The 26,990-nt window shown below is 53.9% G+C and overlaps 11 protein-coding genes across 11 annotated transcripts; 5 read left to right on the top strand and 6 right to left on the bottom strand.

Annotated features, from left to right (window-relative positions):
- Nucleotides 1–82: 82 nt before the first annotated feature.
- J4E86_010056 (uncharacterized protein) lies at nt 83–1,633 on the top strand (the record flags this gene model as incomplete). Its single annotated transcript, XM_051450556.1, has 2 exons — nt 83–172; nt 224–1,633. 2 exons carry the CDS (start codon nt 83–85, stop codon nt 1,631–1,633), a joined length of 1,500 nt encoding a protein of 499 aa, XP_051298477.1.
- A 2,812-nt stretch (nt 1,634–4,445) lies between these two features.
- Nucleotides 4,446–6,506, bottom strand: J4E86_010055 (uncharacterized protein; the record flags this gene model as incomplete). Its single annotated transcript, XM_051450555.1, has 2 exons — nt 4,446–6,320; nt 6,420–6,506. 2 exons carry the CDS (start codon nt 6,504–6,506, stop codon nt 4,446–4,448), a joined length of 1,962 nt encoding a protein of 653 aa, XP_051298476.1.
- Nucleotides 6,507–7,242: 736 nt separating this feature from the next.
- J4E86_010054 (uncharacterized protein) lies at nt 7,243–8,283 on the top strand (the record flags this gene model as incomplete). Its single annotated transcript, XM_051450554.1, has 1 exon — nt 7,243–8,283. The coding sequence occupies one exon, from the start codon at nt 7,243–7,245 to the stop codon at nt 8,281–8,283; it is 1,041 nt and encodes a 346-aa protein (XP_051298475.1).
- A 53-nt stretch (nt 8,284–8,336) lies between these two features.
- On the bottom strand, nt 8,337–10,225 carry J4E86_010053 (uncharacterized protein; the record flags this gene model as incomplete). The annotated part of the gene is made up of 5 exons (XM_051450553.1): nt 8,337–8,369; nt 8,422–8,916; nt 8,964–9,897; nt 9,947–10,010; nt 10,060–10,225. 5 exons carry the CDS (start codon nt 10,223–10,225, stop codon nt 8,337–8,339), a joined length of 1,692 nt encoding a protein of 563 aa, XP_051298474.1.
- Nucleotides 10,226–10,427: 202 nt separating this feature from the next.
- PRE6 (Proteasome subunit alpha type-4) lies at nt 10,428–11,394 on the top strand (the record flags this gene model as incomplete). Its single annotated transcript, XM_051450552.1, has 4 exons — nt 10,428–10,458; nt 10,507–10,566; nt 10,618–11,005; nt 11,052–11,394. The coding sequence occupies 4 exons, from the start codon at nt 10,428–10,430 to the stop codon at nt 11,392–11,394; spliced, it is 822 nt and encodes a 273-aa protein (XP_051298473.1).
- A 246-nt stretch (nt 11,395–11,640) lies between these two features.
- Nucleotides 11,641–12,003, bottom strand: J4E86_010051 (uncharacterized protein; the record flags this gene model as incomplete). The annotated part of the gene is made up of 3 exons (XM_051450551.1): nt 11,641–11,722; nt 11,772–11,873; nt 11,924–12,003. The coding sequence occupies 3 exons, from the start codon at nt 12,001–12,003 to the stop codon at nt 11,641–11,643; spliced, it is 264 nt and encodes an 87-aa protein (XP_051298472.1).
- An 866-nt stretch (nt 12,004–12,869) lies between these two features.
- On the top strand, nt 12,870–16,593 carry J4E86_010050 (uncharacterized protein; the record flags this gene model as incomplete). The annotated part of the gene is made up of 4 exons (XM_051450550.1): nt 12,870–12,911; nt 12,960–15,273; nt 15,322–16,471; nt 16,524–16,593. 4 exons carry the CDS (start codon nt 12,870–12,872, stop codon nt 16,591–16,593), a joined length of 3,576 nt encoding a protein of 1,191 aa, XP_051298471.1.
- A 671-nt stretch (nt 16,594–17,264) lies between these two features.
- Nucleotides 17,265–18,015, top strand: J4E86_010049 (uncharacterized protein; the record flags this gene model as incomplete). Its single annotated transcript, XM_051450549.1, has 2 exons — nt 17,265–17,487; nt 17,543–18,015. The coding sequence occupies 2 exons, from the start codon at nt 17,265–17,267 to the stop codon at nt 18,013–18,015; spliced, it is 696 nt and encodes a 231-aa protein (XP_051298470.1).
- A 436-nt stretch (nt 18,016–18,451) lies between these two features.
- J4E86_010048 (uncharacterized protein) lies at nt 18,452–19,261 on the bottom strand (the record flags this gene model as incomplete). Its single annotated transcript, XM_051450548.1, has 2 exons — nt 18,452–18,996; nt 19,225–19,261. The coding sequence occupies 2 exons, from the start codon at nt 19,259–19,261 to the stop codon at nt 18,452–18,454; spliced, it is 582 nt and encodes a 193-aa protein (XP_051298469.1).
- Nucleotides 19,262–19,825: 564 nt separating this feature from the next.
- Nucleotides 19,826–21,805, bottom strand: J4E86_010047 (uncharacterized protein; the record flags this gene model as incomplete). The annotated part of the gene is made up of 2 exons (XM_051450547.1): nt 19,826–21,338; nt 21,387–21,805. The coding sequence occupies 2 exons, from the start codon at nt 21,803–21,805 to the stop codon at nt 19,826–19,828; spliced, it is 1,932 nt and encodes a 643-aa protein (XP_051298468.1).
- A 491-nt stretch (nt 21,806–22,296) lies between these two features.
- J4E86_010046 (uncharacterized protein) lies at nt 22,297–26,463 on the bottom strand (the record flags this gene model as incomplete). Its single annotated transcript, XM_051450546.1, has 3 exons — nt 22,297–22,869; nt 22,920–26,336; nt 26,392–26,463. 3 exons carry the CDS (start codon nt 26,461–26,463, stop codon nt 22,297–22,299), a joined length of 4,062 nt encoding a protein of 1,353 aa, XP_051298467.1.
- Between the last annotated feature and the right edge of the window lie 527 nt (nt 26,464–26,990).

The following is a 26,990-nucleotide window of genomic DNA, read 5'->3' as shown; positions in this document are numbered from 1 at the left end:
CGTCACCGCCGCAAAGGTCTGCACATCCACTACCGAACCGCTGCTATACCAAGACTCATAGTTACTCTAGGCGACCGCAAGCATGCTTCTGGAAGATCAGCGCCAACTCCACGAGGACCTCGAGCGCCTCGAGGACGCCGCTGCCGAGCGACTCCTAGAAGACCCCCCGCATGTAGGCATTACCCTCGCGTCCGTCGCGAACTGCGTGCTAACATCTCATCAGATTCGCGATCGCCTCGCACGTGACCACGACATTGCGCGATTCCTGGAGCAGATCGAGAGCCAGTCGAGCCGCCTACTGAAGATCTACCAGGATGAGGACAGCAAGAAGGAGGACGAGGTGCGCGGTCTCACCCATGGCGACCCTATGGAGTCTTTCATGAAGGAGATCGCATCCATCAAGGACTTCCACAGCCGATACCCGAATGAGCCTGTCGAGAACCTGGAGAAGGCCTACAAGAAACGCTCACCCGAAGACCACACGGCATCCATCGCAGCCATCGACTCCATGTTCACCGGCGAGGAGGGTTTTGGTCGCTTCTTCGACCTGACGACTCTGCACGAGCAGTACCTCAACCTTCCCGTTCAGCAAAACGCGCGCCGTCTGACCTATCTGGAGTACCTCGACAAGTTCGATATCTTCACCCCTCCGCAATGCAACATCCGGCGCGACCAGAAGAAATCAGAGGCCTACTTTCATTACTTGAAAGCGCTCCAAGATTACCTCGAGAGCTTCATGCGACGGACGAAGCCGCTAGAGAATCTGGATAAGCTCTTCACCAGCTTCGACAAGGAGTTTGAGGAGGCATGGGAGAAGGATGCAGTTCCAGGCTGGGAGAAGAAATCCATAGCGTCTGCACCGGTCAACGGTGAAGCGCAGGGAGAGGGCATTTGGTGCTCAGCCTGCAAGAAAGGCTTCTCGAAAGAGACTGTTTACGAAGCACATTTGTCCGGCAAGAAACACAAGAAGGCGCTACAAGAGAGCCAGAACGGCGCGCAGGATGCTGAAAAGCACGCGAACGGTGCTTCCTCAGACTTGCAACGCTTCAAGGAGCGAGCAGTCGCCGAGCGCGAGTTCAGGATACGGAAGCTCGCTGCAGCCATGCAGACGGAGCGCGGCGACACCAAGGTCAACGTCGAGCGGAAGCAGGGTATGACCGAGCGCGAGCGCCAACAAGAGCTAGAGCAGCTATACGCAGAGCAGCCCGAGAACGGCGGAGAAAAGGAGGACAATGAGTCCGACAGCGAAGACAAGATCTACAACCCGCTCAAGCTGCCACTCGCCTGGGACGGCAAGCCCATCCCCTTCTGGCTGTACAAGCTTCACGGCCTGGGCGTCGAATTCCCCTGCGAGATTTGCGGAAACTTCGTATACATGGGCAGGCGCGCATTCGACAAGCACTTTAACGAGCCTCGCCATATCCACGGTCTTAAGTGTCTCGGCATCACCAACACTACCCTCTTCCGAGAGATCACAAGCATACAGGAGGCTGAGGAGCTGTGGCGCAAGATCCAGAAGGACCAGAAGAAACAGAAACTGCTTGCGGAGAACGTGGTCGAGATGGAGGACAACGAAGGCAACGTCATGCCGGAGAAGGTCTACCGCGACTTGGCTGCCGCGGGCATGTTGTGAGCGGGCATGTTGCTTTGGCATATACGCCGCTTTGCTCTGGCCTCTCTCAAATGGGAGGAGGCTTTTGGGTCATCGCTCCGCCAAACGAATACTTCGATTCCTGCATCTTTGAACAAACGATAAACGCCAGTCAATGGCGAATTTGGGCAAACTCGGGACCTAGTCCAGTAAGTCAAAGAGCGTTGCTTTTGTTCTACAGGTGCCACTACACCATTTTCTCGTTCTTCATTCGAGCATTGTTCTTGTTTTTGTTGTCTGCTTTTCACCTCCAGAAGAGCTAATAAGCCCGAAAACTATGCATGGCTGGCGTTATGGAGTTGCGTCCACAGGAATGCCTCTTCGTTAGGACGAGAGTGCATATGAGAGACATGTAAAATAAGAGATATCCAGAAACATGGTTCTGTTGGTGACTATGTAGTCTGAATAAAAAATCACGTCGATACTGTATCACTCCGCTTGTTATTGGTGCTTGTACCGACCCATGCGAGCTCATCCTATGGCTTCAGCGCCTCGACGCTCCTCGTTCGGAGCTGGAGATCCATCGACATACAACTGCAATGACATAGCCAAAACCAGAGATGGTCTATCCGCTGGCGATTAAAAGAGTTGGCGACTCTTCATTACTGGAAATTGCTATTCCCAGACCTGAATATTGTGCCGCCGCTGGAGCACGTCCCAGATCTTTGATGAGTGTATGAACGATCCGGGGTTGCCAGGATGATTGTTTGATGGACCTCATACCCAAGTAGAATTTGGTTCTTCCGCTCCTCGTGTCTATACACTGCGTCACCCGCTGCAAGGTGTGCTGTCGAGACTCGTCTGCGAACCCACGACGCGTCTAGTGGCTCTTGCGGCTGATGCAATCGTACTTGAACCGAGTTGGCCTGATCGACTCTCGTGTCCATATTCATGTCGTTTCCCACTTTTCTTGTGTCGTGTCTTCGTGTCTTTCGAAGTCCAAATCTTCTCAGGCGGGCTGAACGTGCGTGCGCGGTCGACAACACTCAGCTATAAACACGCTTTCATAGTTACTGACGAAAAACGCGACAGAAAGTGTGTGCAGGACATCCTGGATAGAGGGGCGTTCGCTGCTAGCATGTGCTAGCATTGACATCAATAGCTTCGGGAAGTTGGTAGTAATAGTAACATTACAAGGACTTGCCTCTTCAGTGAAATTTTCTTTCCAGTTGATTCTCTGCAACGGCTTCATCCAGTCTTGTATGCGATCTAGGTTTGCCTGGAAGGACCACCCTCTTTGCGCCCAAGGGCGTGGGTCATCTTGAGCAAATGGGGTCATACAATAATCCATCTCGAGAAAGATACATCCCAAAGAGAAGATATCCTCCGAACGTCCGCAGCGCGCTCTGTTCGCTCGTTCCGGCGCTTGATACTTGGTAGTCATCATCTCACCACCGCTGGTGGTACTGCGGTCATGCTCCGACATGTCTGCAGACCAGCCGAAGTCTGCTAGCCAGAGTCCTTGGGGTGACAGGAGTATCTGGGAGGGTTTGAGATCCTTGTGTCGAATATTCTGGTCGTGGAGATAGGCGACTGCATTGGCTATGCATCCTAGGCTACGCCTGATACGACGCCTGCACAAGAGCAGAACTTGTCCAACCTCGCATCGTAAAGGGAGACCTGCGCACAATTGATCCGACGGTATGAGGACAATGAGTGGCTTCATCGCTACACGAATCCTCTCCATCTCCTGAGATGGCTGAGACGTTTCAACGTCGTTTGTTTTAAGATGATCCAAGTAGTATTGCCTCAAGACGTTAAAGTCATGAAGCATCGCTGCAAGATCCGTCCGAGCAACCGGCCAGATCAACATGCCAATTTCAAACCCCCTTCTTTGTTCATGCAGATAAGATCCAATCAGCTCCACAACATGACGGTGGCGATACTTCGAGATTCGGCCAAGGATTTTGATTTCGTTGAGCTGCTGAGAGGAAACAAGACGCGTGTATGTCCGTTTCAAGGCCAGAGGCACGCCATCAATGTGTGTCTCATGAACGACTCCAACACCGCCCCCACCCAGTCTCTGGCCTATAGTGAACGGCAGTGGGTCCTCACGTGCCAGTTCCAACTGAGGTTCGCCGTTGAAGTTGCGGTTCCAAGCTGCGATGGCTGACTGTGGAGTCGAATCTTCCTTCACAACGATAAAGTCATCATCTGCGGTTGACTGATCATCATCGACTGGGTAGGTGCTTCGAGATTTGGCGTGTAGGCTTGCATCTCCATTTCCCCTGTCATTGTCTTCTTCGCCATCTTTACTAGCCTGGGAATCTTCTTCCCCCTCCCCATAAGCTATGTTAGACTTGTAACTCAAAAAGTCCTCTGCCTCCGCTGGCCAGGGTTCCGACGATCCACGGGGCAGATCGTTCACAGTACGATACCGCCTGCGAGCGAATGGGGCCAAAAGAGTCCCGGTCCATGGTGAAGAATTCGTTGGGTTGCCATGAGCCATTTCTCGTGGCCGTGCAAAAGCGACGTCGATGGAAATTGGTAAAGGCATTTATGGCAAGAGGGAGCATGGCGTGGATGGACACGTCGTGAGGCGCGTCTGCCCCGCGGGGCAGCGGTGTTTCCTGCCCGGTTCACGCTGACTCCAATAGAAGGGAAGTGGCGTTCCAGCCTTGTGAGCAAGTACCAACGAAAGAAAATTGACGGGCGGGCGCATAACAAGTAGACAGACTGTGTGTGGTGTCTTCACGTAATGTAATCAACATTAGGGGTGAACATAGCACTTTCCAACGCGCGCATACGATACCCTAACTGCGTGAAGCTCCCATACCTACATCTACAATACAAGCTACTGTTCCAAAAACTCCCACAATCCCTCACCATTGACAAAATCACCCCAAATAACATTGACAAGCCAGTAATCTTGCCTCAGCTTGCCAAGCAGTGTGCTACTCGCACTCCTCGGCGGGTAAATCCTCTGCCACTCCCTGAAGATACTAAACGCCTCGTCAAGCCAACTCCGGAAACTGACAGCCTCGATGATAGTAGGCGTAACAATCTCTTTACCTGCAAACGTACCCCAAGTAACAGGGTTTACTCCATCTTCTTGACTAGCTTCAAACTCTCCAGCGGCGTTACCAGCGAAGTAAGTGACTTGCTCATGGGCGTCGAGCTTGGGCTTGAGAATGGCGAATTCGGAGGCGGGAATGAAGAACTCGACAAAAGGTTTTTGGAAGACGTAGCCGTTCTTGGGGCCCCAGCCGAAGACGGAATCGGTGGATTTGACGCCGTTGACGGCAGGCTGTGAGGCGACTGTCCACCAGCCCTTTGCGTTGAGCGCAAGCAGCTGCTTGCTGATGGTCAGGGTCTCGGGAGACAGACTTTGTTCGCTCCATGGTATGGCCTCAAGATCTCCTTCGATGTGGCGGCGGAAGAGTTTCGAGATGTCGTCTTTCTCGACGGGATGGCCCCAGAGCTTGAGAGCTTGCGGTGTTGAGACGTGGAGCGTTGGACCGTAGCCATCAATCTCACCGAAGGCAGGCGAACGTGCATCACCCCAACGACCGTTAGGGAAATCGTCCCAAGTGGCTTCGCGACCCAATGAGCCTTCGCCCTCTGAGATTGCCAGTGTGTTCGCCCGGGTGTTGATCGGACCCCTTGGTACACCAGCTTCCTCCTCCGTAGCTTCGTACGAGTGATTGCTTGACTTGGCTGCAGACGGGTGTGATATTATTACTCTGTTGTGCGGGCCGGAGTTGACAGCAGATGATCGCCGCCTGCGCGGCATCATGCCGTTCGGTGGTGGCTCAAGGTTGATGGCGGGCGTGGTCTCGACAATGACATCGTCGTCGTCTTCGATAGTCGACGGTATAAGGTGAGTGTCTTCCACGATGTGCGACACGGCTTTCTCCAGGTTCAGCGTGTAGAAATGGAAACCTCTCCTGCAAGTATCCGGCCGCGCCTTGATGTGTTCCACCATTTCGTCCATAATCTTGACGCCAACTTGCTTCACCATTTCATCGTCGCTCTTTACCGCGTCCAGTCGCTTCAGCATATCCGACGGTAGCTTCGCATGCGATAGTTTCGTCGTCCTGAGCAAGATCTTGTAGGATTGTATTGGCATCAGCCCCGGTATGATCGGTATCGTCTTGAACACTCCGCTCTCGTGCTCCCTCAGCATCTTCTCAAACTTGTCGTACGCCTCAACATCGTAGAAGAGCTGGGTCATGATGAAATCTGCGCCAGCCTTGGTCTTCTCGATCAGGTATGGCAGGTCGTGCAGCGGATCTTGATCCTTGGGATGGCTCTGATCCGAGTGGCCCTCTGGGTACGCAGCGACACCAATGCAGAAATAATCTCCGTACTCTTTCCGGATGTATTTGACCAGGTCAATCGCCCAAGTGAAGTCCTTGTTTGAGTCTTGTTCCGGCGGTGTTCCCTCATCCCTGTACTCGTCGCTCCGTGGCGCGTCACCCCTCAGCGCCAGGATGTTCCGTATGCCCAACACCTTTGCCTGTTCGAGCGCGTCGTCGATGAGCTGGCGGTTCATATTCGTGCACGTGAGATGTAGACATGTTGTGAGGCCTAATTGGCGCTGGCATATCTCTGCGAGTTCGAGCGACTTGGTGGCTGTTGATCCGCCGGCACCCCAGGTGACGGTAACGAAGAGTGGTCGGAGAGCCTGCGACATGCGCTCTAAACGTGTTTGCAGGTTCGCAAATCCCTAGAGAGCCATTAGTGACCAATTATTCTTTCGCGATGTTCTTTCGCCATCCATACTGCGGCCCTCCACATTCGTCGCGTGCGAGCGGGGCAAACTCACCATGGCCGTCTTGGGCGGGAAGAACTCGAGCGAGAAGTAGTTGGCGCCATCGGGCAGCGCATTGATCTTATCCGTAATCCGCTCCATCGTGAAGGCGCGACCGAGGGTAGAGGGAAAGGTGGTGTGGCGGACGACGTTGTGTCATGGCTGCAAGTGATGGAAACAAAAAGTTGACCCGCCGCTCATCTGGAAGGCGCGGGTGGGGCACGCGATCGACGGTCAGGATCATTATCCTTTATCGGCGCATGCGTGCCACACTGAGCATTCAGAAGCTCTGACGCGATAATTCAATGGGTGAACTATCGTGCGGTGAAAGTCATATAGTTTCGAGTGGAATACCAAGAGCAGCTGCTATCACGTTGTTGATTACTGCATCCTGCGTTGGCACGGAAAGTCTCGTCTGAATGCAGTAGCCATCCAGCCCCCAAGCTTGCAATTGCTGGACCAGCTTGTGGGCGCAATATGATCACACATGATAGAGGTGCAGTGCCCATCTACAGGTCCCCACTGAAAGGGTTGCAGAATGACCATCGTCCTCTTGCTCTGTAAGTGCAACGACCGGAGCGGGGTGCCGGATGTCAATGGATCACTTGATGCAGGTGCCGCGCATTGCATGGCATAAGTAACCATAGCATTCGTTACTTCTGACAAGAGCGAAAAGTCCAGTAGGGACACACATCGACTCGCTGTATATACACCTGATCTAATCTTTCCATCACTTCCATCTCAGAAAGGTACCACCATAATGATCCCATCCATCCCCAGCCTAATCATCCTCTTAGCACACACAACCTCAGCGCTCTTGCAACAACCCCCAGGCAACATGACACACCACCTCCCCCAACGAATAGACGTCCACTCGCACTTCCTCCCACCCTTCTACCGCACCGCCCTCGCCGAAAACGGGCACTCCCATCCCGACGGCATGCCCGCGATCCCTCCCTGGTCTCCGCCCCAACACCTTGAAATGATGGAAACAGCCAACGTCTCCAAATCCATCCTCTCCATCTCCAGCCCGGGAACAAACATCAACCTGCGCAATCCGAGATTAGCAATTGATCTAACACGGCAATGCAACGCCTATGCCTCATCTCTCAAGCAGCAACATCCCGAGAAATTTGGTGTATGGGCTGCACTGCCGCTGCCGGATGTTGACGCGAGTTTGACGGAGATGGGGAAATGTGTGGAGGAAGGAGTCGAGGGCTTTGGCTTACTGACGAATTACCATGGGGTTTACGTGGGAGATGGAGCGATGGACGCGGTGTTTGACAAGTTGAACGAGATTGGTGCGATGGTTTTCATTCATCCGACTAAACCTTGCGTTAGGAGTTCTGGTGAACCGGTTCAGACGACAGACGCCCTTCCATTTGGCGAGCAATATCCCGTACCTATATTTGAGTTCTTTTTCGATACTGCCAGGGCGGTTATCAATCTCTTTAGTACGGGGACAGTGGACCGGTGTCCAAACATCAAGTTCATCATTCCGCATTCTGGCGGTGCGTTACCGCCGCTTATGACGCGGTTTATTCAGTTCTCCAGCGTGGTGCCGGGCGGGAGGGTGTTGAATGCTTCGACGGTGCGGAAGCAGCTCGATACGCAGTTTTACTTTGATCTCGCGGGGTTTGTGTTTGATGGAGAGAGTGGGGGGCAGGGGCAGTTGAAGGCCTTTGTTGAGGGGTTCGAGATCTCGTTTGAGAGGTTGTTGTATGGGAGTGATTTTCCTTTTACGCAGACGCAGTTTGTGAAGACGTTTGCAGAGAGGATGAAGGATGGGTTGGAGAGTTTGTTTGGAGAAAAGGAGAGAGATGCGATCTATCAGGGTAATGCGGCTAAGCTGCTGGGAAAAGGGAAGAGCAAGATTTGAGGGGGATAAAAATGTGTATATGAATGGTCTATCGGTTGTGCTGCAGTGTCTGTCTATATGTACTTGTACGGGTTCATGATGCCGTTCTGTCAAAGTCAGCACATGATGAAAACGGATCGAGCTCGAGCAGCCACTTACAGGGTCGTATAGATCCTTGATTTGCTTCATCAACTTGATCATGGTCTCACTCTTACTGTATCCAATATATGGCTTCTTCGTCACTCCCAAACCATGCTCGGCACTGATGCTGCCATTACGCTTTTGTACCCACTCGTAAACGAAAGGCTCGAGCTTCTTCTCTACAGCCTTGTCAAACTTCCTGACTGGGATGTTGAGGTGCAAATTGGCATCACCCATGTGACCGTATCCAACGACATCAACTACGGGGTGCGAGGAGTCGTTGCCAAGCAGGCCAGCCTCTGTCAAGCGATCGCGTGTCTCGTTGACCAGGTCATAGAGCTCAGCGATGGGTATCGACAAGTCGTACTTGTAGACACCTCCATCATGACCAAGACACTCGGTAATACCTTCGCGCCATGACCAGAGCTCCTGAATCTGAGTTTGATTTTCGGCGAGAACACCATCGGAGACGACTTCGGTCTCCATCACATGTTCAAGGAATGCTTGCAATTTCTAGACAGGTTAGCGGCCGGTCTCGTTCGTACCATGAGATTGCTTACCTCGCCGTCATGTTCGGCGTTAGAGCCGCTGGTCTCAATCAGGCAGTAAAACGGATGTTCGCCCTCTAGAGGCATCTTCTTACCGGTGACCCTGTTGACCAGCTTTTGTGTGCGACCATCCATCAGCTCAAAGGCTGACAGGATCTCAGATAGGTGCCCTTTCGCCTCGATGTACGCCTTCTGGACCTGTTCGTAACTTTCCAGCCCAAAGTATGCAACGTTGACGGCGGGTGACCTTCTTGGGCAGATAATCGAGACCTTGGTAATGATGCCGATAGTGCCTTCTCCGCCGATGAACAGTTGCTTCAGATCGTAGCCGGTGTTGTTCTTGCGGAGCGTCGAGAGATCATCTACAATGGTACCATCCGGAAGGACTGCTTCGATGCCTAGAACGTTTCCGTGGAAGCTACCGTACCGCAAGAGACGGAGACCACCGGCATTTGTCGCGACATTGCCACCAATGTAGGCAGAGCCCTTGGCACCAAGATCTAACGGGAAAATGTGGTTCTTTTCGGCGAGGAAGTTGTCGGCATTCTCTAAGATCACGCCAGCATCAGCGACGAGGATACCAGATACTTCATCAAAGGATCTGATTTCGTTCATCCTCTGCATGTTGATCACGATCTCGTCAAACACAGGCACGGAGCCACCAACAAGTCCAGTGTTACCGCCCTGAGGTACTACGGCGAGCATGTTGTCATTGCAGTATTTGAGGATCTTGCTGACTTCTTCCGTGGAACTGGGCTTCAAGACTAGTTTGGTATGGCCACGGAACTTGCGCATCCAGTCGCTGTTGAAGGCTTCGATATCGTCTGATGCATCTTTCGACACACCATCTATGATGGCCGAATCGGAACCCAGAAGATCTCGAAAATATTTTACATGCTCCTCGCTGACTTTGGCGAACTTGGAGTCTCTTTGAAGATGCGGGTATCTGCGTAGCGTTAGCAAATCCCTCAAAAAACTCAAACCTCAACACATACGACTCGGAAGTGAACTTAATGGATTTCGACGACGCGGTCGGACCCTTCACTCCGCCATTTTCGTCTGGCTGGTGAGGCTCCGAAGTCGCTGACGTACTACCCGTCCATCGCACTTGACTTGTTGGTCGCAAATATTGATAGCGCGATGCGGCGCGAGAAGAGAGTGCAGTTCGTCGCAGTGACGAGACCAAGCGCGCTGAAGATGCCATCCCAATTGACCGGAGAAGAAATGCGACGGGCGGCGGAAATAATCAACTCGCCTTCACGAATATCTACCATGATGACCTAATTCGACAGGGTAAGCACGGGCCAGACGCCTTGGCGTAGTTTAGGCGGGAGCAGCGACGCGGACAGCTCTGGAGCTCCGCGAGCAACTTGACAACAGCCGTACCTCTTTGCCCAGCCGCTTTTTCTTAGCCATCGTCGCCGTATACAACCAAACAACGAGGAGCCTACAGATTACCATACATCCACTTTCACAATGGCGTCCGGCTACGATCGAGCTCTCTCCGGTACAAACAGCCAACACTTGGAGATGCGGGCCTAGCTAACTCCGCCAGTCTTCAGTCCTGACGGTCACGTCTTCCAGGTTGAATATGCGCTCGAAGCAGTCAAGCGAGGTGCGTAGTCTATGAAGGAGAAAACGAACGTGAGATGCTCATTCGCCCCAGGAACATGCGCCGTTGGTGTTAAGGGCTCGGACATAGTAGTACTCGGTTGCGAGAAGCGATCCGCAATGAAGCTGCAAGATACCCGCATCACACCCTCCAAGATCTGCCTCGTCGACACCCACGTTGCCCTCGCCTTCGCTGGATTGAACGCTGACGCCCGTATCCTTGTCGACAAGGCCCGCCTCGAAGCACAATCACATCGCCTCACAGTCGAGGACCCCGTATCGATAGAGTACATCACCAAGTACGTTGCAGGTGTGCAGCAGAGGTACACTCAGAGTGGTGGTGTCCGACCATTCGGCATCAGCACACTGATAGTCGGCTTCGACCCTAATGACAAGACCCCGCGCTTGTACCAGACCGAGCCTTCTGGTATCTACTCAGCATGGTAGGTTGCATACACAAAGTTACTTCTCTGTGCTAATATTACCCAGGAAAGCAAATGCGATCGGTCGGTCGAGCAAGACAGTCCGCGAGTTCCTCGAACGTAACCACAAGGAAGGGATGGACCGGGAAGAGACAATCAAGTTGACGGTCAAGTCACTATTGGAGGTGGTGCAGACTGGCGCGAAGAACATCGAGATTGCCATCATGGCACCCGGAAAGCCCATCGAGATGCTGCCCGTTGAGGACATTGAGAAGTACGTGGAGAACATCAACACAGAGAAGCAGGAAGAGGCGGCGAACAGGAGGCCTGGACGGCAGCCCGGTACAGGCCAGGCCGCTATTCTCACCCGCCAGACCCCAGCTGAGGGCTCAGGATCTGGTGGCGCATAGAGGCATGGTTAACGACTGATGGCGAAAAGGCATGAACAGCAGTGGCGTCGGGTGATAGACTTTATGATTCTGTATAATGCAGATACGACCAGCTAGTGCTCATAAATGGCAATCTAGCACACCATGAAGTGTCTTTCCACGCCCAACCCCTCGCTCGTCGCGTGATGTTCTTGGGTGAGGGCCCCCGCCCTACGGGTTTGTAGCTTGTGCTACGCATAGTACTGTATGTCGCCGTGTCCCACTGGTTCAGCCCAACTTGTCCGGTGCTTCCTTGACATCGAATATGGTGCGCATCTCTTCGGCTCGTACACGTTCGTCCTTGAGCATCCTGCAGGCTTGTTAGCAATATTCCGTCACTAACCATGGATGCGACGTGCCTGGCGTCCTTTCGCACATCCTCGCCCTCGACTTGCAGCGAGGCCTTGGGAGTTTTGGCCTCTAGAACGAAATGGTTGTCGCAGTGCGGGCAGTACTCGTCGCTACCACTCATCAGCCAGCGCCACATGAAAAAAATACATTCCATCCTTACGCGTCTTCAAATTCGCGCGCATCCTTGCGGAAGGCCTTCTTGCACTTTTTGCAGATGAAGACCATATCAAATGTCTGCATGAGCGGGTGGTCGCTCTGCTCCTGGTGACATTCGGCGCAGTCGAACCATTTCTTGCCTATTCCTTCTCAGCATTCATCGCATACATCTCAGCACGGGCGACGTACAGCAAGGCGAGCGGATGGAGACCTGGGCGTTGAGGACGTGTCTACTACATGGGCATCAGCCAGCCGCGGAGGTCATGGCGGGGGAGTCTCGGAGGCGACAAGAAACGCGTGCTTACCACATGGCTGGTGTCGGTGAAGGGAGACTACGGCGCTATGGGAGTACAGACTGACGGCTGCAGGCTGGCTAGTTTGGCGTTTTGTATGCTCGTCTATAATTCGCCGGTGCCTGATCGCCTTGCCGTTGGTGGTGTGCAGGGTTCCGTGCTGCTGCGCTGTGGGGAATGACAGTAGACAGACACGACAACACCGCTCCAAGCCGCCCGCGCCCAACGCAGCCCTGAAGAGCCTCTGTCCACGGGTATCGCCTGCAAACCGGAACGTCACCTGACCGTACACACACACGGAGAGCAGTCGCGATAGCCGTTGCGTTCCGACAGTTGCGAAACACCTGCACCCCCGCGCTGTCGCCGGTCTTCCCTGTCGCCGAACATTCTTAGCAGGCAGTATACGCGTCTCCACTAGGGAGCCCTACAGTCACTCGGGCCTCTACCACATCGCACCGCCACCGTATCCACTACCACAAACACTACTGCACAGGCTATTTCTGGATCCTGCCTCCGTAGCGCTGGCTGCATGACGGCCCGCGAGCGACAGCCTCCCCTTCCACCCTCACAAGAAGCGCCAAATGGGAAGAAGACCTCACTGGTCGATGCGCAGCTATAGGATACCTCCCGGTGCCGGCTGACGACAAAACAACCATCATGGACAACCAGCAGGAGGAGAACATGGACGACTCGTCCATAGTGAGTAGCTCCTTCCCAGCACGAAGATGTTGCTGACGCCCAGCACAGAAGCCAGTGTCTTCCCTCCGCGCCCAGTTCGAGAACCTCCTCAGTACAAACAAACCCGCCGCGCCTGCCACTCCGCGACAACGCTCTCCCGGCCCCAATGACCGTCTTGCTATGCCCGAGGACAACAGGAGGACGGATGGGCGCATATCCTTGGACATGCCCCGAGACTATGCTGAGAGACCCTCGCCCAGTGTGGCCGACTACAGTGGGAGCGGGACAGTGACACCGCGCTCCAACACCCTCGGACGGTCGCTCTGGGGCAACACAAAGCAGAGACCAACGTCGATGATGGCCTTTTCTCCGCCCAGGTCACCAACAAGGTCCCCACCAAAGGTTACGGTCCAGTCACCAAGATCACCGCCCAAGTCATCCGCTTCTCCCATACTCTCGCCGCAGCCCGAACGACCTGCCCAGCACGCCGCGCTGGATTCGCCCTCAGCAGTGTCTGCAGGAAAGAGGTTCTTCAAAATGCCCAGTCGCAATGGCACCCCCGCTACGGACGCGAAACCTACATTTCCAGCCCACACAGGCAACGGCCCCGCAAATGACCCGCGAAAGGGTGATCGACCGGTATCCTCTGCGCCTCCCGTACCGCCGCCTGTGAACCGAGCGGGTAAACCAAAGATACCACCAAAATCGATTTCTGTGGATTTACCAGCTCGTACAAACCTGGCGCCCGAAGCCACATCAGACGCTGCAGACATTTCTCCCTTCAGTACACCACCTAGCAGTAGTGGAGAGAGCGTCAAGGGCGAATCTTCTCCACCAGTCATCCCGGGCTTCTCGAAACCAAAGATGACTGGAGGCATTAATGGTTACTTCGCAGCTGCTCCCGCATCAAACGCAGTCGCCGAGAACCACCCATTCGCGGATCCCCGGCCAGTAGGAAAGCAGGCCTTGAAGAAGACGATGCCGCCACCATCACCGACTGACATGCCGGAAGACCGCCCATCGTTACCTACGCGACGAGAGAAGGACAATTTCGATCTGCGGAAGAGTGTACAACTACAAAGAGCACCTCCTCCTGATTTGCCAGTCCGACGATCTTTCGATCAAACCCGTCCTGGGCAAATGGTGCAAGAAGCGAACAACAAGTTCATGCCGCCTCCTCGGCGGACCAACACAACTGGTGCCATATCCGCTAGTCCCGGAAAAGCGTTAGAACCTCCGAAACCACCGCCTCCACGGAACTCGGGGGAAATGAGAAGACCGTCACAGCCGATTACTGCGCAGGCATCGCAGCTATCACAGCCGTATACCTATGACTCGGATGAAGAGGATACAGGCGCAGACAAGCAACCGACGACTGCTTTAACAGACTACCCAGACTCCTCACAAGCGAACCGGAGACCACCAGTGTTCCCAGACGGCATAGCCGGTATCCCCACCGGCTACGAGACCAAGCTCTTTGCAATTTGTGGCGATTACATATGTACAACCGGATACGTGACGAACGTTTGGAACGTTCTGAACGGGCGACTGCTCATGAGTTTAGCTCATGGCGACACAGTCAAAGCCACAGCGATTGCATTCAGACCAGCGAAAGATGTGGAAGACGAAGGCAAGCGATTATGGCTAGGAACGAACACAGGCGAAATGCATGAGATTGACATCCCCACGCAAAGTGTAGTGCACACTAAGAGTAACGCACACGCTAGGAGTGTCATCGTTAAGATCTTCCGCTATGCTGCAGAAATGTGGTCTCTTGACGAGGACGGCGTACTACACATCTGGCCAGCTGACGAGTTTGGATGCCCGTCCCTACAGCAGACCCCACTTACCTACCGTATCCCCCGTGGAAGCACCTTTTCTATCATCTCAGGCTCACAATTATGGGTAGCCACGACGAAAGATATCCGAGTCTACGCCCGCACGTCGGATAACAACCATTTCCAGCAATTAACCCAGGGTTCGCTATCTCAGCTCAATGTCGGAGACGTAACCTCCGGTGCTATCATCAGCAGTCAGCCCGACCGCATGTACTTCGGACACGCAGACGGGAAAGTTACAATATACTCCAAGAAGAGCTTCGAATGTCTTGGAATCGTGAATGTCAGTGTGTACAAGATCAGTTCCCTGGTCGGTGTTGGTGACGTCCTTTGGGCTGGCTACAGTACTGGAATGATATACGTGTACGACACCAAGTCGACACCCTGGAAGGTGTTGAAGGATTGGAAGGCACATGACAAGCCGATAGCGGGCATCTTGGCGGATCGCACGAGCATCTGGAAACTCGATAGGTTTCAGGTTGCGTCCCTTGGCACAGACACGATGCTGCGCGTCTGGGATGGCATGATGAAGGACGATTGGCTCGGTAAGTCGTACTGTGTGTATTGTGTGGTGCCATGCTGACATTTTGCAGAAAACCTAATGCAGCAACGTGATGGGGAGTACTGCGAATTCAGAGAACTCTCGGCGCGAGTTATGACATGGAACGCCGGCGCAGTCAAACCCGCAAATCTACGTAATACAGAGCAAGATCGCAACTTCTTCCGGGAAATACTCGAACCCGAGAACCCGCCTGACATCCTTGTGTTTGGCTTCCAGGAACTGGTTGATCTGGAAGACAAGAAGATCACAGCCAAGAGTATCTTCAAAAGAAAGAAGCACAAAGAGACGTCAGAGAGCGAGCACATGTCACATCAATATCGAGCGTGGCGAGACCATCTTGTTCGCGTCCTGGACGAGTACAGTCCAAAACAGAACTACGTACTCCTGCATACGGCCAACCTCGTCGGTCTGTTCACCTGTGTGTTTGTAAAGGCTTCGGAACGGGCCAACATCCGCGATGTATGCGCAGCTGAAATCAAGCTTGGCTTCAGCGGCCGTGTTGGCAACAAGGGTGCACTCGTTGTGCGCTTCTTCATCGACGATTCATCGCTGTGCTTTATCAACTGTCATCTTGCAGCCGGTCAGACGCAAACAGTACATCGCAACAACGACGCAGCCGCAATCATGGAGAATGCACCATTACCAAAGAATCGCTCCCCAACTTCATGCGCAAACTACTTTGTTGGAGGTGGTGATGGTTCCATGATTCTGGATCACGAGATCTGTATCTTGAACGGCGATCTGAATTACCGCATCGACGCGATGCCTCGTAATACTGTTGTTGCTGCTGTGCAGCAAGGCAACTTGGCGAAGCTTCTCGAACGTGATCAGCTGCTTCTGTCCCGCAAGCGCAATCCTGGTTTCCGCTTGAGGGCGTTCACTGAGATGCCGATCAACTTTGCTCCAACTTACAAGTATGACGTGGGGACCGACAACTATGATACTTCTGAGAAGCAGCGATCACCTGCATGGTGTGATCGGCTGTTGTACCGCGGCTTGGGTAGGATCAAGCAGTTGGAATACCGGCGACACGACACCATCAAAGTATCGGATCACCGTCCTGTCAGCGGAAAATTCAAGCTGCGTGTCAAGACGATCAATTCGAAGAGGCAGGATGCGACAAGAGACAAAGCTGAAGTTGAGTTCGAGGCTGTGCGCAGGCGGATAGCAGGAGACATCAAGTGAGTGAAGATGATCAATCGACCGAAATGCTTGTACTAACAACGTCGGCAGACTCGACTACCTAATTAATGTCTTCGGTCTGTCCAGCAAAGAAGCTCAAAAGCTACTGAAAGGAGCCTAAGCTACTTGCGATGAGACTTTGTGGAACGCTAGGCACGGAACCACTCCGTGCGTTAGCGCAAATGCCAGCTACAACCGGCTTTTGGGGATGCGGTAGCTGAAAACCCATCATTAGTAGATCAGACATGGCGAAACACGATGGCTACCGCCAGATGCACGGCTACCAACGATGTCAGGGTCATGGGCCACGGCTCATAGCAAACCGTAATGCAAGATCGATCGCGATGAAGTGCGGGAGAGTGGGACACTAGGGGAGGAATTGACGAATGGGATTGTGTAGCAAAAGCATAGCATTGGAAGGCGAAATCTGGGCTCCATATCTGAGCGTTTTCGCTGACGGAAAGGCGCGTGGGCGTATTCTTTTTGACGATCGATTCCCACAATGGGGATAAGGAATCTAGAGCACGCGTTGTCGCGTAGCGGAATTGTGGTCATGGTGACGTCAGATCAACGCGCCTCCCCAAATAAAGCATCGATGATGACGGCAAGCAAACATCAAAACCACCCACGTAACACCACCACATCCCCTCCAATTTTCTATTCATGTCCGCAGCTTCAATTGCATTCCGTCGGCTACCACTTCTAACGACTTCAAGAGCTGTACCCCGTGCCCGACTAGTTGCTTCACACCTCACGCGACAGTATCCCGCTTTCTCTCAATCCGCCTTCAGAATGGACAAAGAACAGGTTAAGAAGGACCAGAGCCGCGGTCAGGAGACGACCGGCAAGTCTGAGTGGAAACAGCGTCCCCCTTACCGCGTCCACGAGAAGAACGAGGACTTTGACGTCAAGTACGAGGCCAACTGCCATTGCGGAAAGGTTCAGTACCAGCTCAGCCGAAGGGAGCCTCTAGACAGCAAGCTGTGCCATTGCACTACCTGCCAGACACAACATGGTGAGCCTCCCATAGTTCATTACACGCAGCATCTGTGCTAACACCCACCCCTCAGCCGCACCCTTCCAATGGGCCGCCATCTTCCACAAAGACGACATCAACTTCACCAACGGCCACCACGACCTAGAATGGTACGACCCAACCGACAAATCCATCGAGCACAAGCTGCCCTGCAAAGTGCGCTGCTCCTACTGCCACTCGCCCATCATGGACGAGGGCCGCAACATGATCCTGCTCTTCCCCTCGCTTGTGCACCTCAAGACCGACGAGGACAAGGCGTACTTCAAGCCCCGCTGCCACATGTTCTACGGCCAGCGCGTTATGGATATCCCGGATGGTCTGCCCAAGTGGAGCGGGCTGAGTGGTGACTCGGATCTTATTGAGGATAGCCCGCCGGATATGGTCAGGGAGCATGAGAGGAAGCGCGAGGAGGAGAGGCAGAAGAAGTTGCAGGAGGGTGAGCCGGATGAGGTTACTAAGGAGGGGACGCAGGGGAGGAAGGAGGGCGGTGGGTCTAACTCCAAGTAAATCCATACTTGGCTTGCGGCTCGAAGAGCTTTGATCACGCTGAAGCATGTTGGGCTTGAAATTGCCGTACCAGACACAACTTTTGTGGTCTGACAGCTTGTTCATAACGATTTGTGTATGACGACATGCTGTCGTCGGGTGGGTGGGTGGTGGCCGTGACAAGAGTCACGAGCCTAGAAAAGATCTAGATACGGTACATGAATCAATATGATACCCACGAAGAACTCATTCCGCTGTTGTCATTTGAAGTTTCATTACTACCTTCACACAATATTTCAGATCGAGGGGAAACGCTGATGGTTGTAGACAATATTACGCTTGTCCAGTGAACAGTCAACGAAATCGCCCATATTCCATCGTCTCATCCTCACTGTTACCCATCCTCATCTTTCTTCTCCATCTCCCTCTCTATCCCACCATATGTCAGCTCTCAGACCTATTTCTTCAGACAATAGATCCAATAGGTCACTGCCTTCCATGGCAAGTTCTTCCTCAAGAACTGGTACATATCATCAAGCTCCCTGTTACATTCCCAGTTCAAGTTCTTCTGCCAACTCGACGGGCCCTGAAACCTGACCTTCATCTTGTAGCTGTTCGACAGAAATATCTCTGCATAGTCCGTCGTCATGCAATCCCTCCATTTCCCGTCCTTTTCGCCCGGGATTTGGCTTGAAAAGCAGTTCTCCGGATCGTAGGTCCCACGCTCGAATGCGGCTGCGATGGTGCTGGTCATGAGATCGTGGACATTCTGGCGGCCGCCCCATTTGGCGTCCAGGACTGTGACGCTGATGCTCTTGCGTTGGCGAACACGACGGTAGGGAGACGATACGGCGGGGACGCTGATCCAGACGGGGAAGGTGACGGTTTTCTTGACGCAGTAGTTGTCGGCAACGGGGCAGAGCTTCATGAGGGCTACGGTGACGTCGTTGTAGAGGGTTTTGCTGTCGCCGACGTTGATCCCGTTGTGACCTAGTCCGAGAACTATGGTATCGTCGCATGAGGCTAGACGGGAGCGATTCGTTAGTGGAGTGTGGGCTTGGTTTGAAAAGTACATAGTGGTGTGTAGGTATAGCTTCTGGGTGCTGCTGGTGAGATGGGAGCGCGTGACATACTGGGTGCTCCAGGGCATGTAATTCCATCACCAAGAGCTACGTCAGAGGCTGCAGTTATTTAGCAAGAGCTTTCGTCGCTTTGGGTGGGACCACTGACTGTTTCCCATGCTGGCAGCTGGTGCTGCAGCAGCCATGAGCACACTGCATGCTGCCAGGAAGACAGCAGGAACGAAGAACCTCATGATGACTCCTCTGGTATTGTTGCGTGAGAGCGATTACTGAACGGAAGATGCACCGAGAATGCGACCGTAGGGGCGATGGAGTTGTAGAAAAGACTAAGAAGAAAGCGCAAGCGATTAAGCTGAGGCCGACTCTGATGAGTCCGCATGAGCTATAATGGACGATGAACGGTGAATGAGGAAAGTGACAGTGAGAAACGTCCAGCGAGGAAGGAGCGATCTTTGTATCATGGAAACATGGAAAGTGAGCCTGGAAGCTATGTCGCTTATCTGGCCAATTCAAGAGGCAAGAGCGGATTACGACTACTGCGGATAGGCGAGAGACGAGGTAACTCACACGTTTGATTGCGAATGTGAGGATATCAAAAACCTTAGGTCAATGGAGGGATTGAGAAGTGAGAGTGGCACACGAGAGATTTGGTTTGAGACCCTTGGTTGCAGATTTAACAGAGACTGCCTTATCGGTATCTGTTCAGTGCCATAGCAGCGCTTTCAATAGACAAACCCAATGAGCAGTATCTATTTGCTCTTACCAGTAGGAATCTGGAACGCAACGACCGCCTCGCCATGCGCAAAAGCGCGGTCAATGCGGAAGAAGCCCTTGCGGTCAAACTGTACGATGTCATCGACCTTGAGCTCAGCAACATTGCAGTCAGCCATGGCCTTGGTCCTCGTCTCAGTCTCCTTGTTAAGGAAGTCGTCGAGGTTGTCATCCGGCTCCAGCTTGTCTTTTGTGATCAGGTAGTCGTAGTCGACGAGCTCAACAGGTATGAGATCTTGATCGTTGCTCAACCAAGTGACCTTCTTGGACGTCTTCTTGACATCACCCTGGAGGTGCAGTTCGAGCTCGAGGCCGGTGACGGTCTTGAGGCCGTGCTTGGCCATCTCGAGAGGGTTGATGGAGTGGCTGATCTTGCGCACAATGGCGTTACCCCAGTTCATCAGTGTGATCTCCTCGTCTTGAGCGAAAGACTGCGCGTCGGCTTGCTCCATGATGACGGAGGAGCTGAAGACGATCTTCTTGTTACCGAGATCGTACTTGGCGTGTTTCGGCTTGTCCTCGGAGATGACGCCCTCGCGCGCGCCAATGATGGTGACGGGAACGCGACCAGAATCGTCAATCGCAGTGTAACGGGCAGCAGTAGGCTCAATGTGCTTCTTGTTAGTAGCCCAAAAGGCGAACCAGTCCTGGTTGACAATGTTCTTGGAGGGACCTTGCTTGAGGATGAACTCGCGGAGAGCCGGGATGACGGCACCATGGCGACGGACACCGCGCACAGTTGGCATGCGCGGGTCGTCCCAGCCCGCAACGATACCAGCATCAACAATCTTGGTGAGCTTGCGCTTGGACAGCACCGTGCGGACAAAGTTTAGACGCGCGAAACCCCAGTTGTGCACCTTGCGCAGTTTGAGGTTCTTGATGAACCATTGGTACTGTGCGTCGCGGTCGTTGTATTCGGTCGTGCGTAGAGCGTGGGTGACGCCCTCAAGCGAGTCGACGATGGGGCAGCAGAAGTCGTAGGTAGGGTAGATCTTCCACTTCTCGCCGGTGCGGTGATGCGCCTGGGGGTTGCATCGGTAGATGACAGGGTCGCGCATTGCTTTGTTCGGGTCGTCAACGGACATCTTTGCGCGGATGCACCATTTCAGGCCCTCCTCATTGCCCTTCTTCATCTCCTCAAAGTGCGCAAGATTGTCCTCAACGCTGGCATCGCGGCGAGCGCTAGCGATACCGTTCATGCGCTCGTCGCGCATCTTCTCCTGTACTGTGTCGTCTGCGTATGCCAGTCCATCCTTGATCGCCTGCACACAGCTCTCGTACAGCTGGTCGAACCAATCACTGGTGTATGAGACCTGGTCTGGCTTGATGCCGAGAAGCGCGCAGTCCTCGACGATAGCATCTTGGAACTCTTGCTTCTCCTTTGTGGGGTTTGTGTCGTCGAAACGTAGGATGAGTTTGCCCTTGTATTTCTCGTGCGCGAAGTAGTCGTTCAGCAGCGCTGCCTTTGCGTGACCGATGTGGAGGTAACCTCTGCAATACAATTAGAAAGTGGTTCGCATGGTTGAGAGATTAACTTACGAAGGCTCAGGCGGAAACCTAGTAACAATCCCCGACCCATCACCCACATCCTGCAACCCAATATCATAGTTCGCATCATCATTCTTACCCCCCTCCTTCTTTCCCTTCGCCTTCCCATCCTCCTTTTTACCCTGTCCCCCACTAACAACAACCACGCTCTGTGGATACGCCTCCTCGATGTACCTAAACCAGCGACACAGGTTCTTCATCAGATCCTGCTTGATGAAGGCGTGCGCAACGCGGTTCTCGCGGATCGTCTTCCATACTGTCGTGTCGGCGTCGGAGAGGGTGTAGCCGACAATGTGGGAGCGCAGGGTGAGGTGGGCGTCGAGTTCGAGGAGGTGGGGCTCGATTTGCTTGAGGTTGAGGGGCTTGAGCGCCTCGGAGCGTTGTTGCCATTCGGCGATTTGCGCGTCCATGTTGGCGGTGGGTGTGGTGCGCGTATGGTGTTGTCGTCGGACAGTCTTTGGGGTTGGGAAAAAGACGTGGTGGGGTGGACTGATGAAGCGGGGCAGCGCCTTATCGCTGAGCTTGGCAGGTACGAGTCACTACGGAGTACAGGGTAGTCTTTTCTGTGCATCGACAACTTTATAGAGGATATTAGATACATCAAGGTGACTCACCAACAAAGGCAAAATGCACCTTTGACTCAGAACATAATCTGATCTTGGTACGAGCTGGTCATTGAGATGACTATACTTTTTCCTATCACATTCATCAGACATCACAATTGAAAAGCTCAAATGTTATCTTGTTACCAAATACGCCATAATAGTATTCTCACACCCCATATCCTACAGAAACGCCGAGTTATGCAAAAGCGCCGTAACGGCCGTCGCGGTCATACTATAACCAAACGCTATCATTACAAGTCATAATACGTACTTTGAAGAGAAGAGTCGCTACAAAATCAAGCACACTCCCACTGAGCGAAAACACACCACCTCGCGCTTCGGTCGGCAAGTACCAAGCCTCGCCATGTGCCCTTCTCTCCAATCTTGATGATTGTCTCCCAAGCCGTGCCGTCGGCATCATTGGTACTGCTCATGTGCTCCGTCTTTCTCGTCAGGCGGATAATCTTGCCAGAAGGTGTTTGTACGGCTAGCTTAGCGGGTTTGTTGCTCCTACTGTCTGCTGATCCGGAAGAGCTTTGTGATGGGTTTGTGTAGTTGGAACCAGTAGCCGAGATGCTCTGCATGCTCATAGCAGAAGCAGGACGGGCAAAGGGATTTGGCGACGCTCGGCCGTGCATCGCAGGACTGGGTTCGGGCGACTTTGTGAGGGACGATGGATGCTGGCGCACGCAAAAGACGAAAGTGTTGTTTAGAGCCAAATTGGCGCACTGTGGTTGAGCGACATATAGATCGTTTCGTTGGGCATGGGGCGTAGGATGCAGTGTCAAGAATGAGTACGGAGGATTGGTGCCGGTATGGGTCATTGGAAGGCCGATCGCCAGGTTATGAGGGTTCATCTTGTTTGAGTGCTGGAAAACGTTAGTATGCATGAACTGACAGTGTCATAGAATAAACTTACCATGAGTCCCCGAGGTCCTGCATAGATTTTCAGGACACCCTGACCTCCATCACCCGGTAGAAGAGCCTTGACGGTATATCTCTTCTGGCCGCCGTACCATTCAGCTTGCGCCAATGCCGGCTTTTTGACAATTTCACCGCTTTCGAAAAAGTCGCCGTCCATGTCTTGTGAGTAAGATCTTGCCTCGACTTCCGCAACGCATTCTACGTCTTCCGGCACGTCAATATACACGTGACCCATCTCGAGGTTGTCCAAATTGAGAAGGCTAGTGTCAAAGTTAACCATATTGAGACCGTGCCGGAAATAAGCCGGTGTTGCGCAAGGCAGAGCCATCAGCACCTCGTGAGGCTGTGGAGGGCAAATGTGTTGCTGTTCGGGCAGCAGCGGAACGTGAGAATAGCAAATCTCCATGGGACGAGCAAGGAAGTACCACGTCTCCGCCACGGATGATCCCGCCGTTGAGTAGTGAACTCGCTTTGGATTTGTAGGCCCAGCAAGCGAGCAGTCCATGATACGCCACTCGCCCTCAACGATGACAGCGTTCCAGAAGTGATTCGGTCGGGCAACGCTTTCCAGATCCAGAGGTTCGCCAGGCGTCTTCAAATAGCCACGAACAACTTCAGCATGCATTCCAACAGAAGCGCACATCTCTGCCACAACCATGGCGATCTCTTGAGAGCATCCACGCTTGCCCTGAATCACATGCTTCGGGTCCATCTCGCCTTCGAAGTCGTCCTCCCACGCGATACGCTCGCTGACCCAAGTAAAGATGGCCCGTAATCGTTGCATATCGCTCCGGTAGGGTCGGCACACGTATGCCTGAGCCAACGTCGCTGGGTTAGTTCCAAGAGGAACGCTGTTGATGAACCGCGTGCTTTTGTCAACATGGCCAAGACTGCAGGCTGCGAAATCGGTAGGCTCGGTGATGGGAAGGCCATCGAGACCCTCGTCGCCTTCCGCTGACTCGTACAAGATCTCAATCGGGTTCAAGACGGGAATATCCATCATTTGGCATCTTTCGGCTCGCTCCGCGCGCTCGTTTTTGCTGAGAGAGTTGGATCGGTTGACGTCACGGCGGACTTGTACCCAATCCACCGTCCCCAGGCCCGTATCTCTAGAGGGGTTTGCCGTGTGGGTCGCTTTACCTCCTTCGATACCTGTTGGCTCATTGCTGTCCATCCGGCTTGCGGCGCGACTGGTTGCACGACCCGCTGCTCGGCTAGCAGCCCGGGATCCTGGCCTGCTTATCGTGTCGATGGTGCTACGAGCATTTGCCGCCTGAGTCTTCGCCGTGTCTATCATCTTGCGGAAGAAGCCGCTGCGCTTCGTCTTCAAAGGCTGCCTCAGTCCACCAAGCGGATCCGGGTCGTCTGTTGCTGGTGTGCCGACCTCAGCTTGCTGGTTATCACTGGAACCTGGTCGTGGCTGCGAAGCGTGGCTGGAGTGATACGTGACACCAGTAAAGGGCGTCTCTGGTCGTCCATCGTCGAAGCCGTATCCCTTCCCAGCTGTGTCCTTCGTGTTCATTACGCTCTTCGGTCGGTCCTTGCCGAACTTTTTGCGGTAGTAGCTTCCGGCGCTTGTAGCACTCATGTTCGTCGCAGAGTGTCCAGACATCAAGCTGCGATCGGTGCTGCTGCTGGTATGGGTCGTAGTCGTAGAGTTCGTTTTGCTCGTAAATGTTCGTCCAAGGGCATTACGTCCCATATTGTAAGCAGATTTGCGGTGGTTAAGCAGTTTCGAGCCCTTCCGTTGAATTTCTGGGTCAGTGTCTGCCCTCGAGGATCCAGGCCTCTGATGGGAGCTTTTCAAAGGTACAGTTGGTCCTTCATCCTCGCCAATGAAAAGTTCACCGTTCCTGGCTTGTTCCTGCTGTTTCATTCGCCTCAGACGACTCTCCATGCGCTTCATGTAGTTGTTGACGTCTGGCAGGCCTTCCTCTTCATCCTCATCACCCTGGTCCATCGCGGACTGTGCCCTGACCTTCTTCGCTGACTCTTGGTACACTTGATCGAATGCCTCTGGAGACCACGGGTTCGCTGGAGTTGGAGAGTCTTCTGGCGATTCGTTACTGTTCGACGTTGTCATATCCTGTAGAGACGTCATGACATCGTCCATTGCTGCCGTAAGCGGAGAAGGTGTGAAGTGGCCTGCACGTGTTCTTGGGTCAGGCGAGGGCGGTTCGGGTGTGATGTAACCGTTGTGGGAAGGAGGCGCGGGAGATGGAGCTCTGCTGGGGTCGTACGCAACACGATGCGGCGGTGGTGGTGGAGGTGGCGGCGAGCCAACGTCTGCTTCGAATTCGTCATCGTAAGGCGCAGGCGATGGGCCGCGGCTGTGATCGTCGTAATCGAGTTGGTGCTGGTAAGGAGATGGCGATGGGCCTCGGTCGTAGGCGCGGTATTGGATCGAGGGGGCTGGTGAGGCAGCACGCGAACGCTCGCCAAACGATGGGGCTGGCGAAGGTCCACGGTCGTATGCTCGGTACTGGAACGAAGGCGCAGGAGAAACAGCTCTCGAGTGCTGCTGGTAGTGAACTGGGGGTGCTGGTGAGGCTGCGCGGTATAGATCCTGACTTTGTCGTGGAGGAATTGGCGACGCTGCTCGGTAATAGTCTTGATTTGGTCTCGGGGGTGCTGGCGAAGCGGTTCGGTATAGGTCTTGTATCTGTTGTGGGGGAGCTGGAGACGCGGCTCTCGCGTAGTTGCGATGTTGTATGGGAGGTGCGGGTGACACTCCACGAGGCTGGTACTGGTATTGGGCTGGAGGTGCGGAAGCCTGTGGCGGGATGTACGAGCCGCGTCGGATGGGAGGTGCTGGCGAGACGGCGCGCGGTTGGTAGCGGTATTCGGCGGGCGGTGCGGGAGAGGGTGTGCGTGCGTGCGAGCCGTGTCGTGAGGGTGGTGCTGGCGATACAGCTCGTGCTACGGGCGTCCTCTTGGAGGCGGGTCGCGGTGACACTGCGCGCAGATTCGACTGTTTCCTCGTCGACGTGGCCGGCGACGGGCTGTCGCGGCTCTCGATAGACGACCTCTTCATCGACGAGTAGGGAGACTTGGTCTTGACACTGCCGTTTGGTGAGTTGATGCCGCCGGCCTTGAGCCTCTCTCGCGCCGCTGCAGCTGGATTCGGGGCGCCTGCAGCCGCATAGGCCGTGAAGGGCTTCCTGAACATGCTCTTCTGCTTCTGTGGCGCGGGCTTCGGCTGTTCCTGGGCACTGTTCTGCCTCGACATGCTTCCACCGCTGCCGTTGCGCGCCCATGGCTGGTAGTCTTCGCTGAGCAGCTCGACAAAGTTGGATGGGAACAGGCCGACCATGCGCCTGTCGCGCTTCAACCGGCCCATCCACCAAGCTCCATCGCCGGCATTGAGGACTTCAATCAGGTCGCCTTCTATGAATCCGAGGTCGCGTTTGGTCTAGTACAGTCGTCAGATAAGTTGCAACAGTAAATCAGCTTCCGTCTGAACTTACCTCGCCTCCCCATGAATAGACAGCTTTGCACCAGCAGGGAAAGCGCACTGGAAGCGCCTGGCCGACTGCCATGTTGGGTATTATTCGGTTGTTGTATTACACAGTACTTGGTGTTGACCGGCAACTTGTTCGGGGCATGCACGGCGGGTGGATGACATGCGTCGATTAGAATAGTGAGAGGCGGCGTCGATTAGGAGTGGGACGCGCAAAATGCTCCAGCGAAAGACAGATGTCGATGGTAGCAATGGGAGAGAGCAGTTCTCTGTGGTCACGCCCCGATTGATAGCGGGGATGTGGTATGGTAAAGCTAAGCAGGGCCTATCGCAACCTGACGTCCCGTCTTGGTTGGGTAAACACGATTCAGCGACCGCTCCCCGGGCAACCGCGACCCGCACTGGCCAGGCTGCGGCCCACTTCGCCTACCACGTCACACAATCTTCAACTCTACACCGCGACATTCGCTTCATCTTGGCCACTCGCCCTGCATAACCGCCTTCGTTGCGCATTCAGTTGCGCATAATTGGCGATGCTGCATCTTCGTTATGCATTGGGCCGCTATAGAACTACTGCGCTGGCGCTCTCGAACAGATGTTCCCACC

This window comes from Alternaria arbusti (assembly GCF_024043155.1).
Source record: "Alternaria arbusti strain BMP 1465 chromosome Unknown scaffold_19, whole genome shotgun sequence".
NCBI classification, from domain to species: Eukaryota; Fungi; Ascomycota; class Dothideomycetes; order Pleosporales; family Pleosporaceae; genus Alternaria; species Alternaria arbusti.
This window is presented reverse-complemented; position numbering and strand designations above follow the sequence as displayed.